Below are 15,520 nucleotides of genomic sequence, written 5' to 3'. Positions count from 1 at the left end.
TATACATTAAATCCTTGGTATGCATTAAATCTTTGTATGCCTTAAGTGCTTTCTGTGTTTTGACCAGTTTAATTCTTAGGACAGTCCTGTGCATGTATAAATGATGATTGTTGTATGTTTTACTGGAGAAGAACTGAGACACAGAGGGTTGTCCAAGTCATCCAACTTTAACTGTGAAAATAGGAGTAGTAGTGTCTAAGTCATTACGTTTTTCTAAAGGTTAAATGAGAGAATCCATGTTAAGATACTTAGCACAGTGCCTGAAAATGTAGTAAGTTATCAGAATAGCCTAGCTATTGCTGTTCATAGATGGAGAAATGTTTAGATAAAGTATGATGTTTGGAATTTTCTTCACAGTAATCTAAGGGATGGAGCGAGTGGGTGTATAGATAAAATCAGCTATGAAAGGACACTTTTGGAAAATGGGTGATCAGTTCAGTGGAATTAGACTTCTAATATATGTTTGAATTATTATTGTTATTTTTTTGGAGACAAGAGTCTCACTCTGCCACCAGGCTGGAGTGCAGTGGCACCATCTCAACTCAGTGCAACCTCCTACTCCCTGGTTCAAGAGATTCTCCTGCCTCAGCCTCCCGAGTAGCTGGGACTGCAGGCATGTACCACCACACCCAGCTAATTTTTGTATTTTTAGTAGAGTTGGGATTTCACCATATTGGTCTGGTTGGTCTCAATCTCCTGACCCTCGTGATCAACCTGCCTTGGCCTCCCAAAGTGCTGGGATTACAGGCATGAGCCACCGTGCCTGGCCTATATGTTTGAAATTTAATGTAATTTTTAAAAATGGAATAACTGAAGAAAAATGAAACTGAGTCAATTTTATTAAAAAGGTTCTCTTAGATATTCAGACTAAGTGCTTTTGGATATAATAGCACTTTGGATAGGGAAAAATGTATCCAAAAGCACTATGATACATTTTTCCCTAGATGTGCCAAAATCAAAACATATTATACACAGTGACTTTTACTAAGTATAGTACTGTATCACTTGGCAAGTAGAGTAGTAGAGCACAGGACTTAGTAAGACCATAATGTACATTCAGAAGTTTGAAGTTATTAGCTAAGTGATTCTCAACCTTTTAAAAAAACACCCAACCTAGATGAGCATGGCGGCTCATGCCTGTAATCCCAGCTACTTGGGAGGCTGAGACAGGAAAATTACTTGAACCCGGGAGGCGGAGGTTGCGGTGAGCTGAGGTTGCACCCCTGCACTCCAGCCTGGGCAACAGAGCGAGACTCCGTCTCAAAAACAAAACAAAACAAAACAAAAAAACCTGGAACATTTTAGAAAGAATGAGTAATTAGGAAGAAATTATCCTACCAAATATTAAAAAAAAAACAGTAAAGTAAAAAATCTCAAAGCACTGTTAAATTAGTGAAATCAACAAGATACAGGAAAAATAAACATACTAGACAATCCAGAAACTGAACTTAGGATATATTTTATTTTATACGTAATGGGTTTTATTTTGTTGAATATAAAATACATTATTGATTGTATTACCCAGTATTATACTATGCACCAATAACAGGGGAAAAACTCCCAAGATGGAATTTAATAGAACTGCTGTGCCAAGGGCTATATCCTCGATCTAAGGTTCCATAAGAAAGACAAGCACCACACAGAAACAGATCAAAAGAAATGCATTTGCATCTTAACCTTTGCACTGGGTGGAGGGAAGAACATATGTCTCCCCTGAGTCAGTGCCCACACAGTGTTGCAGTGTGAAGTCCAAAGGAACTTCAGGCTGGAACCTGAAGTGGTCTCAGGTCCATAGTGTCCGCAGATGATAGCATAAGCAAATCCAAAACTTCCCAGGAAGAAGTGGCCTACACACCAAGCCAACAAAGATCTTTAGGTACTGGAGACTGAAAGGTGACCCAGATCTCAGAGATGCTAACAAAAAAATTTTCATTTTAAAAGCTGTGGAGTATGGTAATGGCATCAAATATTTATGGCTAAAGATGAAGGGTCATTCAATAAATGAGAATGGAAACACAGCTTAGCAACTTGGAATATTAAATAACTACCACCTAGCTTAAGGATAGAACTGAAAACAAGAATCCTTTTAAGCACTAGAAGGAAATAGAAATCTGAGACTGAGAATCACCTTTCTGGCCACGGGAAAAAAAAAGTGATAGAGAAGCATTTATCTCCCGGAATAAGACAAAATGCAACATTTCCGTACATCAAAAGAAACCCTGAATAAATTAAAGGCAAGCAAAACTAGGAAAAAATAATAGTAACTTTATTACATCCTAACAGTTTGATATGTGCATGGATTTTCTCCTTGGTCATTTTTATACCAGTGAAAAAATTAGAAACATTGAAAAGGGGAGGAATTGAAGAAATTGTAACTCATCTATACTATAAAACATGTTTTTGAGGAAAACTTATTGGCACCAAAAAATTCTTTAAAAATGTTAAATGAAATAAAATGAATCTATGTTATAAAAATAAAAAACACCCAGCATGTATGTATGTATACATGTATGAATGTATGTATGTTGCCCAGGCTGGCCTTGAACTCCTGGGCTCAATTGGTCCTCTTATCTCAGCCTCCCAAGTACCTGGGACTTACAGGTGTGGGCCACTGTGCCCAACAGAAAACACCCTTTTATTATTTATCTCCCACCCTTTACTCAAGAGCACCATATTTTCATAAACTTCTTACAAAACTGAAATATGTTTTTTCAATAATTAAAACTAAGCATGCTGATTAATTCTGATCAAAATCAGATAATTATACAAGTTTATATCATTTTAGCCAGAAGCATAAAAAGTTTTACTTAGCCTGTCCTAACTAAATCCTGGGCATACATAATTTTTACTTTATTTTACTTATTTGAAATATGGAGAATAGTTCGCTGTGACTGACAAAGCCCACATTAAGAATTATTACTTTAGGCTGGGTGCAGTGGCTCACGCCTGTAATTCCAACACTTTGAGAGGCTGAGGCAGGCAGATTACGAGGTCAAGAGATTGAGACCATCCTGACCAACACAGTGAAACCCCCATCTCTACTTAAAATATAAAAATTAGCTGGGTGTGGTGGCGAGCGTCTGTAGTCCCAGCTACTCAGGAGGCTGAGGCTGGAGAATAGCTCAAACCCGGGAGGTGGAGGTTGCAGTGAGCCGAAATCACACCACTGCATTCCAACCTGGTGATAAAGTGAGACTTTTGTCTGTGGGGCAGGGGATGGGGGGAGGAAATTACTACTTTAAAATGCAAGATTAAAATCTAAGAAGTTACTTTGAGATATTTACATATTAATCAAAACAACATTTAATTCATTTGTTGGTTATTTTTCCTTCTCATTTCAGCTGTAATTTTTTGATTATATAAAGAAAAATCAGTTTACCTAGGTATATCATATTTAGGAAAATGACATGTTTGCTTGTTTCTTGTTCATATGAATGTAATTAGATATATTTAGAAATAGGACTTTGAAAAATATTTATTTTAGGATAAGAAGAATTTATACAAGGTTAAATTTTTATGAGTTAGAATTTTGTGAATTTCGATACTAGTTAAACTTTCTACCAAATGCCTATTTGTTGACATGATCAAATTCTCCTTCAAAAAGGTTGCTTTTTCATCACAAAGTAAATAAAGCTTAAGTCAAAAGGGTTAGCATGGAATCCTCATATTTCTGCTTTATTTGTTCAGATTTAACATAGGAATAGTTTTTATTGGATGTAGAGAAATCATAGTATGATTCAAATGTTGCTCTTTAATGAAGGAAAAAATTTTGGTTCCCCTATCCAATAGTAAAGCCTCTTTAAAAGTTTCTTGCCGGGTGTGGTGACTCACACCTGTAATCCCAGCACTTTGGGAGGCCAAGACCGGCGGACCACCTGAGGTCAGGAGTTCAAGATCCACCTGGGCAACATGGTGAAATCCCGTCTCTACTAAAAATAAAAAAATTAGCCACGTGTGGTGGTGTAGATCTGTAGTCCCAGCTAATTGGGAGGCTGAGGAGGAGAATTGTTTGAACCCAGGAGCAGAGGCTGCATGAGCCAAGATCATGCCACTGCACTTCAGCCTGGGCAACAGAGGGAGGCTCCATTTCAAAAAAAAAAGAATCTTAAAATACTCATGTGCTTTTTTATGCTGTTAATATCTTATACAAGTTAGAATGTTGCTCAACTTTGTAGACAGTTGAGCTTTAAAAATACTCCCCTTTAAAATGGTAAAATTGGGCCGGACATGGTAGCTCATGTTTGTAATCCCAGCACTTTGGCTGAGGCAGGAGAATTACTTGAGACCAGTAGTTCAAGACCAGCTTGGGCAATATGGCAGGACTTCATCTCTACAAAAAAGTAAAAAAAAAAAAGAGTATGTGTCTGTAGTCCCAGCTACCCAGGAGAATGATGCAGGAGGATTGCTTGAGCCCATGAGTTTGAGGCTGCAGTAAGCTGTGATGGTTCCAGTGCAGTCTGTCCTGGGCGATAGAGTGAGACCCTGTCTCAAAAGAAAAGTTCAGACTGGTAAATTTTATTATGTATATTTTACCACAGTAAAATCAGTGCACCAGCTGTTTTCTCTAAGAGAAATTCCCATATTGCTATACATTTTCTCTCCTACTGTCCTCCATTCTTCCTGTGCCTTTTGTATCCCACTACTAAGAAAACTTCCCTTTATCTTAACAAACTTTTATTTATGTTAACAGTTTCATAGTCTTCCCTATTGTCTACCTTAGCTGAGACTTCCACTGAAGAAACAGCAGACATCTAGATGCTCATAGTGTTTCTGTCTTTACTTTTGTGATTTCAGTGCCCATATAGTCAATTACACAGTAATTGTGAAATCCTCATTTCCAGTGATTTGGTTTTTGAGTGTGCCTTAGCTAGACATTCAGTTTTCAGATTGTACCATGGACCTTGGTGTAACTGACACATAACCTCTCAAATCTGCTGATCTCATTGTCAAAGCCAGTTCCAGCTTGTTTGGCTGTACCAACCAGTACTATACCCTGATCTCTCATATAAGCTACTGTCTTAGAGTTTTAGCTGGTCTTTCCCTTCTATTCCCTTCTTTGGGTCTTTTATATTTCTGTGTGATGATTTTCCTAGAATGTAAGCGTGATTATTACAGTCTAGTTAGAATTCTTCAGAGGTTTTCCATTACTTAGAGAATGAAATGCACAAATAGCGTGGTATACTTGGCCTTTCACAGTTTGCCTCTGGATTTTATCAGTTATTGTCTCATATTCTGACTTTCGAATATTTTTCTTTGGCCATATTGAAGTATTTATGTGCCTCAAAGATGTCTATGTACCTAGCATAAGATGCTATTCTTACTTCTTTGTGATGCTTTGCTTTCCTTGGTATTGAGTCTGATTTAGGCAGTGGTTTCTTGTAGATTATATATACCTGAATTATGTCTCTTGTCACAGTATGGTATCATTTTGTATTCGTACCTTTTTTTTTTGAGATGGAGTCTTTCTTCATTGCCCAGGCTGGCTGGAGTGCAGTGCAGTGGTGTGATCTCGGCTCACTGCAACCTCTGCCTCCTGAGTTCAAACAATTCTCCCATCTCAGCCTCCCAAATAGCTGGGATTACAGGCATGCACCACCATGCTGACTAATTTTTGTATTTTTAGTAGAGATGGGGTTTCACCTTGTCGGTCAGGTTCGTCTCGAACTCCCAACCTCAGGTGATCTACCTTGGCCTCCCAAATTGCTGGGATTACAGGCGTGAGCTACCACATCCGGCCTTTATTTACAAAATGAAATAGAACTAAGAAACAAAACTATTATTCTAGCTTCCTAGAATCCAAAGAAATGTTACTGGAGTGTGTATTTTTACTATTACAATTAGAAAATGTTAACATATAGCACCCATGCTGACAAAGTTAAAATTAAACTGGTGTTGGTGATGTTTTATGTTGATATAACCCTTGTGGAAAGTTTGACAGTACATGGCATTCAGAACTGAAAAATTATTTTAGCGTAATTATAAAGACAAGATAAAGAATAAAAGCCAGATGTATATTTGCATGTTTATTGTTATTATTATTACATTTAAAAATGCATAGTTAGGCCACATGTGGTAGCAGGAGGATCACTTGAGACCAGGAATTTGAGATCAGCCTGGGAAACATAGTGAGACCTTGTCTCCATTAAATTGCATTACTGCACTCCAGCCTGAGCAACAGAGTGCAGTAGTGCAGCCTGTCTCAAAAAAAAAAAAAGTAAATAAGTAAATGCATAATTAAAAGATTAAGGAACTATATATTACAGTGGTAGCAGTGATTTTGTGATTTTGTGATGTTGGAACTATGGGTGATTTCCCTTCCCTTTATAGTATTTTCTATAATGTGGTTATGTTTTATGATTTAAAATATATATAACTTAGCCAATATTTGAATTTTTAAAAAGATGTAATCCTGAATCAAAACTCTAATATAAGACCAACTCAACCATTATGTGAGTAATTTTTTCTTTCATAATGACCTTTCAGGGTCAGAGTTGGAGGTTGCCAACTAAAAGTTACTATTGAGATTAGGTATGAGTGGCCAGCATAGAGAGTTGATCACTTAATTAAGGTTTCAAGGTTCACTTCTGTAGCTGTTCTTCATAAATGTTTTGTTTTAAATGTAGTTTTGTTCTGGTTTTAAGGTACCAGTTTTTGGAAGAAGCTTTTCAAAATCAGAAAGGTGCAATTGAAAATCTACTGGCTAAACTTCTTGAGAAGAAGAATTACGTTCATTTTGCAGCTACTCAGGTGCAGAATAGGTGAGTTTATTGCCTTAAAGCCATAATTTTATTTTAGAATTATTAAAGAGAAGTTGGTCCAGTTTAAATCTGTTTTCCTTTTAATACATTAAGCATATAAAGAAAATATTTTTTTGAGGGAAAAATGATATGAATTTTGGATTATAATTGTTAATTAAGCAAAATTTAATTGACCAAACTTTTGTGTACCCTTTTAGGACACATCTTTGACTGTTTTATAATTAATAAGACTCTAGTCTATGTTAAACCTTAAATTTGGAAAAAAAGTTAATATTGAAAGAGTTGAATTATACAATTTAAAATGGATTGTGTGGAAGATACAATGTAGAGAAGAAAGTATCACTGATGGACAAGTTATTTCCCCACCTGTAAAACAAGCATTAAAAACAGTGCTTATCTTATGAATAGCATTATGGGATGAACACGTGATACAGTTTCTTGCATATAGTAAGCACTTAGATTTTAGCTGCTGCTATTATATTTATAATTACCATCATCATTATTATTAAAAAATTGTTCTACTTTGGTGTATTTCTAAATAAATTTATTGATAAGTGAGAGTAAGTTCCCTGAGAGAGCAAATTAACAGAGTTATAACCCTTAAACACCAGAAAGGCAAACACTTTGAGCTGGCATAATTTAAACTAAAATTCCTGGGGGTTATTAGGGTTAATATGTGTTTATTTGTATAGACTCACAAATATTAGGACTTCTAATGAATATTAAAATTAATTTATTTAAATGGCACATAGTAGATGCTCAAAAGTATTAAATAATTGAATGAATTAGTGAGAAAAGTACTTTACACATGGTAGAACTTTTTATGTTAAGAACTAACACTAAAAGAAAATAAAAAGCTCCTCAGAGCTTTTTGATTGTACACACACACACACACACACACACACACACACACACACTGGTGGGTTTTTGTTTTTGGTGTTTTGGAAATGTTCAGTTGTTTTAGGTTAAACTGGTGATAACGATTGATTGGAGAGGATGACTTTTTCTCAGAAATGGTAGCTGGCGTCTCTCTTCAAGGAAATACAGTCGGTTGATTCATAACGGCAGTCCCGTGTCTTTATACGGATGTTTTCTATGTACATTGTACTTTTTAAATACATTTTGTATATGTCTTCCAGAATGTGTGTACAGAAGGAGAGCAGGAGGTTTACCTGTTACAAGATTGCACAGGGTTGAGGAGATTGATTTCATCTGTAGAAAGTTTTTTAAAAAACAGTATTAAAATGTCTAATGATAACTTCGCCTTTTAGACCCATTTTTCACTGACCTATCTCCATTATTTTTTAATGTGCGTTTTTTTCTTTCTTCTAAATTGAACATACAGTAGACATGGTTAAGTTCAGTAGAGTCTGCCTGAGGCTAACTGCTCTCTGCTTTCAGCAGAGATGCTAAATGCTTACTGATTTCTATCTTTGACTCAGTCATTTTACAGTTGAAACCTATATTTCTTATCAGTAGTTATTAGTACCTTTATATGTTTTTAAAAATGTCTTCCACTCACCTTAGTAAGATAAGGACTGAACTCAAAATTTTCAAGTAAGTGCCAAATGATGTACAGAGGAGGAAAAAACTACATGATTACTTGGAGTGTATTAAAGTTACTCAATTCAAACTTGGCAAATGAAAGGCAGTTTAGGACCTGAAAGCATGGTTATGGTTTTTACAGAAGTAGAATGTATAAAAACTGAAGGCTACGTCTTATGGTTAGTGGTTGACATTTTATATATTTATATTGGTGGGATTCTCTACTTCCTGTTTTATAAATACCAACATATCAACCACTTCATATTTGCACCTAAAATTTCCATAACTGCTTTGAGTGCTTACACCTATTTCTAAAACATCTAATAGCTACTCTTAAAAATGGATTGAAAATGTTTTATGCCCTTTATTGTATACAATAGGAAACCACTTTGAGAGTAATTTTTAAGGGAGTATATCAGAATCCATGTTGGAAGCGGCTAAGTTATAAATGAAAATAAATGCTTCTACATTTAACTCTTACCCTTTCAAAAGATAATTATTGCATGTGACATTGTCCTTTTGCACATTGTTCTTGGAAAGCATCAAGACTAAACAGAACCAATGTGCCACATTGGACACTAACCGGCAATCACTGGTGTTTGTGCATCATATTTATGTCATAGTTACTTAAGGAGATTGCCATCCAGCAAAACCTGGCCTTTATGAGCATAATTTAAAATTACTAAATATTAATTTCATTCTTTGTCTGTATACATAACTTGTTTGGACCAAATTGAGTGGTCAGGTCTGCTGAAACATAAGTTGTACATTTTGACAAAGCTTTCATTTTAATTACTCTGTTCAAAGTGCCCAGTTGGATGAATTTCTGTAACAGTTGATGATTCAGAGACCTAGGATAAGTTGATAACCTAATGATGCATTTCTCTTATTCAGGATAAAAGAAGTAAATGAGACTAACAAACGAGTAGAACAGGAAATTAAAGTGGCCATTTTCACCCTTATCAATGAAATTAATAAGAAAGGAAAATCTCTCTTACAGCAGCTAGAGGTATGGTTCAAAGCCAAAATAAAACAAAAACTGCTTCTCTTGCTCTTTAGCTGTTTTTAATGTTTATTGAAAACTCTTTTAGATGGGTTGGGGGGTATGGAAATAAAAAATTAAAAATAAGGTTTTTAAAATTTATTTTTGGAAAAGAGACCTTTTCTAGTTAGTTACTTGTGCAGCCCAATTTAATAACACTGACTTTAGCTGTATACCTTAGGAGATAGTGATATCCTCTTAGAAATCTAATAATTGTTACTAAGGATTGGGCACGGTGACTCATGCCTGGAATCCCAACACTATGGGAGCCCAAGGCAGACAGATTGCTTGAGCCCTGGGTTCCAGACCAACCTGGGCAACATGGCGAAACCTGTCTCTACAAAAAAATTAAAAATTAGCAAGGGTGGTGGCATGTGCCTGTAGTCACAGCTACTTGGGAAGCTTACATGGGAGGATCGATTGAGCCCAGGAGGTCAAGGCTGCAATAAACTGTGATTGTGTCACTGCACTCCAGCCTGGGCAACAGAGTGCAACCCTGTCTCCAAAATGAAAAGAAAGAAGAAGAAATGTTACTAAAATGTGATGTACATGAAGGCAAAGCAGTCCCACCACATTTCTTCCCCACCCCCTTAAGATGGGGCCTCAAAATTTAACTTTTCTATTTAGATGCATGTTGGGCTTCTGCTTGAGTCATTTGTGTGTTTCACCTTATTTTAAAAATATTTCCATAGTTTTGCAGAAAATCCTGCTTATTTTGAAATTTGTAAACCTTAAACTTAGTGATAATTTTGTGATACTAGGTATTTATGTTGCATATTTTGAGGTTAATTTGTAGATGTAAGTTTCTAGATGAAAATCTAGTCAGTTTGTGAAATCTTAATTTTTAATCAAGGACTCTACTGCCCATTTGATTTATTTTTAGCAAATTTCAGATGTGAGTTTTCTGGGAAATTAAAGTTTTTCAAAGAAAAATGTTTCCTGATTAAAAATTTCATGCTCTTAACTAGGCTCAAATGATAAGGGGATTATTTTTTCTGCAGCTTTGAATAGTAATAATGAAATGATATATGTGACTACTTTACTTCCATTAACTTCAAATTGTTGATTTTTTTTTTCTGTCCTATCTCTTCATAGAACCCTTTAAAAATATTAGGCACATAGTTGCATACAAATCAGATTATGTCAGCAGAATGTTATCTCTAAATGGAATACATCTTTCCAGTGAAACACAGTTTGTGAGATTAAAAGTACTCTTGGCTGGGCATAGTGGCACATGCCTGTAATCCCAGTACTTTGGGAGGCTGAAGCAGGAGGATCACAAGGTCAGGAGTTCGAGACCAGCTTGGCCAACATGGTGAAAGCCTGTCTCCACTAAAAAAAATACAAAAATTAGCCAGGCATGATGGTGTGCGCCTGTAATCCCAGCTACTTGGGAGGCTGAGGCAGGAGAATTGCTTGAACCCAGGAATCAGAGGTTGCAGTGAGCCAAGATTGCACCATTGCATTCCAGCCGGGGTGACAGAGCAAGACTCTGTCTCAAAGAAAAAAAAAAAAAGAAAAAGAAAAATATTCTTGTGCAGATTGTTAAAGTTGTGGGGTTCCTTTCCTACTGCACACCAGTCTGTTGCATTTAACCCTAATAGATTCTTTTTCCCCCAGAAGGACCCATGTGAGTAGAGAGCACTTAGTAACTATTTTTGATACACTTAAACTTACTGCAAATTCATTTTAGCTGTATGTCTAAAGTAGTATTTGTAAAAACCTTTCAAGAGTTTCTGAATTAAAGGATGCCTCTTAAGATTCCTTGAGTCTGGGTAGTGGACTTTGCAGTGAACCAGGATTGCACCACTGCTCTTCAGCCTGGAGGACAGAGTGAGAACCTGTCTCAAAAAAAAAAAAAAAAAAAAAAAAAAAAGCCTCTTAAGGCTAACTTGTATGCCAATAACTAATGATAAATACACCACATACTACTAACATGATAATTTTAAAAATAGATGTTTTCTAGTGTAGTATGTCCATACATTTTGTAGAAGAGACATTTTCCTAAGCTTTACAAAAGGAGTGTAATAAACCAGACTTCTGTCATTTGAATACTTTTATCCATTGATTTACATTATAAAATAAACAACTTCTTTCCTTAGGAAAAATACTGTCCAGAAAGCCAACTTGAGTTTTTTTTGGGAGAAAGTTCTTAAGAAACAAGTAGATGAGTTGTTTAGCATTCTGAATTTCAAAAGTATGTAGGACATTATCTGTCCCTCCTGGGGTGATATTAGTTCCCATAAAGCAGTTTATTTTTCCTTTGTAGTGTTTCTCTGAAATTGGTTTTTCCAGTTTGGTCAGTCCTCACTTCTTTGTTCTTTATGAACTTCTGTCATATCAAAAGTTTCCTTAATTCTGCTTTTAGAACTCTGGAAGTTATCTTTTTCATTTGTTTTGGATATTTAAGAGAGATTTTAACTTCATTCTTATGCCACACCAGGAGGTGGCACTGGTGACACAAAATTTTTTTACCTATAGAGTTAAGATTACATAAGTTTATTTCTAAAGTTAGCTCCTTATGCTATAAATACTGTATTTGTAGATTAACCTAATAGGAAGAAACTATTTTTAACAGGCATGTGTTCGTAGAAAACAGACAGTAACTTAACATTAATTTCTATATGTGGAATATCCTTTTTAGCTAAGAGAACTAAGTTTTAGTTCCACTTTTGTTAGTGGCTTTTCCTCTGATTGATGATAGGCTAGCTAAATAATCATGGAGCTTATTCACTTATCCCATTTTTAAAGGAAGTATAGGTATTGTGTCTATTTGCATTAGAAACTTGGGGTTGATTTTTTTTCATATAGAATTCTTCAGTGAAGCTCTTGTTCTATTTCAGAATGTTACAAAAGAAAGACAGATGAAGTTACTACAGCAGCAGAATGACATCACAGGCCTTTCCCGGCAGGTGAAGCACGTTATGAACTTCACAAATTGGGCAATTGCAAGTGGCAGCAGCACAGCACTACTGTACAGCAAGCGACTGGTGAGACACATACTGCTTTTATTTTTCTTTAAAGGATTTTATTAAGATATTATTTATATGCAGTGAACTGCTCCTGTTTAAAGTACACATTTTAATTTGGGCAGATGTACCACCACCACATCAAAATACGGAAAACTTCCATCACCCCCCAAAGTTTCCTTGTTCCCCTAGGCAGCCACTAATCTGGTTTCTATCATTTTTTAGAATTTCATATAAGTGGAATTATCTAGTATGTACTTTTTAAAAGATACCTAGTATCTTAATGAAATTTATTACCTGAAATGGTAAAAATTCAAGCATGTACATTTGATTTGATTGCTAACTTAAATATTGACACTGCCTAATCTGAGGCTGACATTGTGAGAATATATGTGCTTTTTTTCTTAATGTCTTTATCTTATGTTTTCCCAATTGATATTTAATTTTGAGACTAATGTGGATATTTTTCCCTTTAAGATTACTTTTCAGTTGCGTCACATTTTGAAAGCGCGGTGTGATCCTGTCCCTGCTGCTAATGGAGCAATACGTTTCCATTGTGATCCCACCTTCTGGGCAAAGAATGTAGTCAATTTAGGTGAGAAATAATGGGTTTTATGAATATAACTTGGAACACCGAATTAGGAGAAGACATCTAAAGCGAATTTAGATAAAATTTTTAACTTTAAAATGTAAAACTACTTAGAAAGTCTGTTATTCATTGGAAACTCACTTTAGCTGTGGTTTTGTAAGGCTGTCATTACATCTTAAGAAAGTTGAGAGTCTACTCTGTATATTGTTTTTTAATGTGTACTGTTTTTAGACCCCGATCTTTTAAATTTATATTGACTGTTTTATATAGAAATCTTAGCAAATGGTTCATTGTCTGGAGAATTTCATAAATGTTTAAATGTTTAAGCCGTATTGTGCGTTAGCGGCGGACTTATGGGATGCTGATGTGTCCAATAGTTATGTCTTGAGGAATGTTTGAAAGATAACTGTAGCTCTTCACATGGAAGAGAAATGGATTTTGCTTTTATTACAGCATAGTAGAGAGCTAAAGACCATCGGTGAAAGTTACAGAGAGCTCAATTAAAACACATACACACAAGCTTCCTAGCAGTTACAGAGCTATCTGCAGATTGAGTAAACTCACTTTCAGAACAGTTAAGTCCTAAACAGTGGGAATTATAAAAGCAGAGGCTGGTTGGCCTCCTATTTACAAAAAAAAAAAAACCTAATCTTTTTATAAAAGAAAAAAATTATATTCAAATTTAGCTATAGCCTTAGTTCTGGCATCAGCCACCTGTTTTTGTGTGACATTGTAGCTAAGAATGGTTTTTACATTTTCAAGTGGTTGTAAAAACAAAAACCAAGGACTGTGAGACAGAGCTAATGTAGCCTGCCAAACATAAAATATTTACACTATGGCCCATTTACAGGGAAAGCATGTCCACCTGTCCCTTAAATCACATCTTCCTAAAATTTGGTTTCTATCCCTAGAAAGCAGTGGCTCTGTAAAAAGCAAGGAAAACCATCACTTCTAAGGATATAAATTGTTTAAAGCGTTCAGTATTTCCAGAGAAGATGATTTTGTGGCATTGTAATGCTCTGCCTTGCACATTTTGGCAATTCAAAGGCAGATGCAATCAGCATTAGCAATCTTGAGTATCCTTCAGTAAGTCTTGTCATGGGAGAATTGATTTAGATTGATTAGACAGGCCTCATCTGATACCTCTTATAATCTCTTAATTTTCTATACATCTGAGTAAAAAAGAGTAAGGACAGGAAATATATTTTTCTGAATAACCAAAAGTCATTTATTCAGCTTTGCAATGTATTAAGTTTCTGATCATCATTATCTTTAAATGGACTCCATTTCCTGCTGTACTGTTGGAGCTTTGAGGTGCTGATAGTTGTCAGAGAAGAGAGGAAAACATTGTGATTACTCAGCAAAATAGATGATTTAGTTGATTATATGCAAATTCTTCTCATGTTTTAAATTTTTCAGGTAATCTAGTAATAGAGAATAAACCAGCTCCTGGTTATACTCCTAATGTAGTAGTTGGGCAAGTTCCTCCAGGGACAAACCACATTAGTAAGACCCCTGGACAGATTAACTTAGCACAGCTTCGACTTCAGCACATGCAACAACAAGTGTATGCACAGAAACATCAGCAGTTGCAACAGATGAGGTTGCAGCAACCACCAGCACCTGTACCTACTACAACAACAACAACACAGCAGCATCCTAGACAAGCAGCCCCTCAGATGTTACAACAACAGGTAAGTATGCGTTGCTGCATTATTGATAGAAATTATAAAGCCCCCAGCACTATACTTTTTTCTATATTAGATAAGTTACACATTTCAAGGTTACTAGCAGGACTTTGAGCAGAGCTCAAACGTCAGTGTTTAAATATTTGCTCAGGTTATGATGGTGATGTAAGGGAGGTGTGAAGAAAGGAAGTAAGTAAATAACTTGTCTAGGGAAACAGTTAATTAACTAATACTCTGGAAGGATTAACTTCTCATCCTTTCACATCAGATCTTTTTTGTTTTCCACTTACAATTGTGTGGACCAAAGGACCAGATTGTTTCTGCCTAGGATCTGATGTGTTCCTTAGGCATTTGTTCAAATCATTCCTATCCCTGGGTATCTTTTGCTCTTTCCACTGCCTTCCCAATTAAAATATTACTCCAGGATGGGATAAGTTAATGTTGATACGCTTTAAACACACATACAGAGAAAAAGAGAGGGAGCGGGAAAGAGAGAGAAAAGGGAAATTGGGAGTGATACACAAACTAGTCATTACCAGTCCTCTGGGGATTAGCGATAAGAATTATTTATACTTCTTACTTTATACCCTTTTATCTTGACTCAGTTATTTTTATAATTGAAAGATAAATTTATTTTAAAATTATTACATAAATTGCAATTTCTACTTTTTGTAGCCTCCTCGATTGATCAGTGTGCAAACAATGCAAAGAGGCAACATGAACTGTGGAGCTTTTCAAGCCCATCAAATGAGACTGGCTCAGAATGCTGCCAGAATACCAGGGATACCCAGGCACAGCGGCCCTCAATATTCCATGATGCAGCCACACCTCCAAAGACAAGTATGCCTAGAGTTACATTTGTAAGAATCCTACAATTTTAAAACTAAAAGAAACCATTTTTCTTAAGCACTTTTGGGAGCAGGTCATTG

At 35.7% G+C, this 15,520-nt stretch overlaps 1 protein-coding gene across 2 annotated transcripts in view; it reads left to right on the top strand.

The window, feature by feature from the left end:
• The window catches only part of TRIM33 (tripartite motif containing 33), a 121,598-nt gene that overhangs the window by 75,262 nt on the left and 30,816 nt on the right, over positions 1–15,520 (top strand). For both annotated transcript variants that reach the window (XM_003733536.6, XM_002807020.6), the window contains exons 5-10: positions 6,642–6,758; positions 9,198–9,312; positions 12,189–12,335; positions 12,792–12,909; positions 14,323–14,597; positions 15,267–15,431. In XM_003733536.6, the coding sequence (XP_003733584.1) occupies positions 6,642–6,758; positions 9,198–9,312; positions 12,189–12,335; positions 12,792–12,909; positions 14,323–14,597; positions 15,267–15,431 (937 nt within the window). The remainder of the gene's footprint in view (positions 1–6,641; positions 6,759–9,197; positions 9,313–12,188; positions 12,336–12,791; positions 12,910–14,322; positions 14,598–15,266; positions 15,432–15,520) is intronic.

Source organism: Callithrix jacchus, chromosome 7, assembly GCF_049354715.1.
Source record: "Callithrix jacchus isolate 240 chromosome 7, calJac240_pri, whole genome shotgun sequence".
Taxonomy (NCBI): domain Eukaryota; kingdom Metazoa; phylum Chordata; class Mammalia; order Primates; family Cebidae; genus Callithrix; species Callithrix jacchus.
The sequence above is the reverse complement of the archived record's forward strand: the minus strand, read 5'-3'. Positions and strand labels throughout refer to the sequence as shown.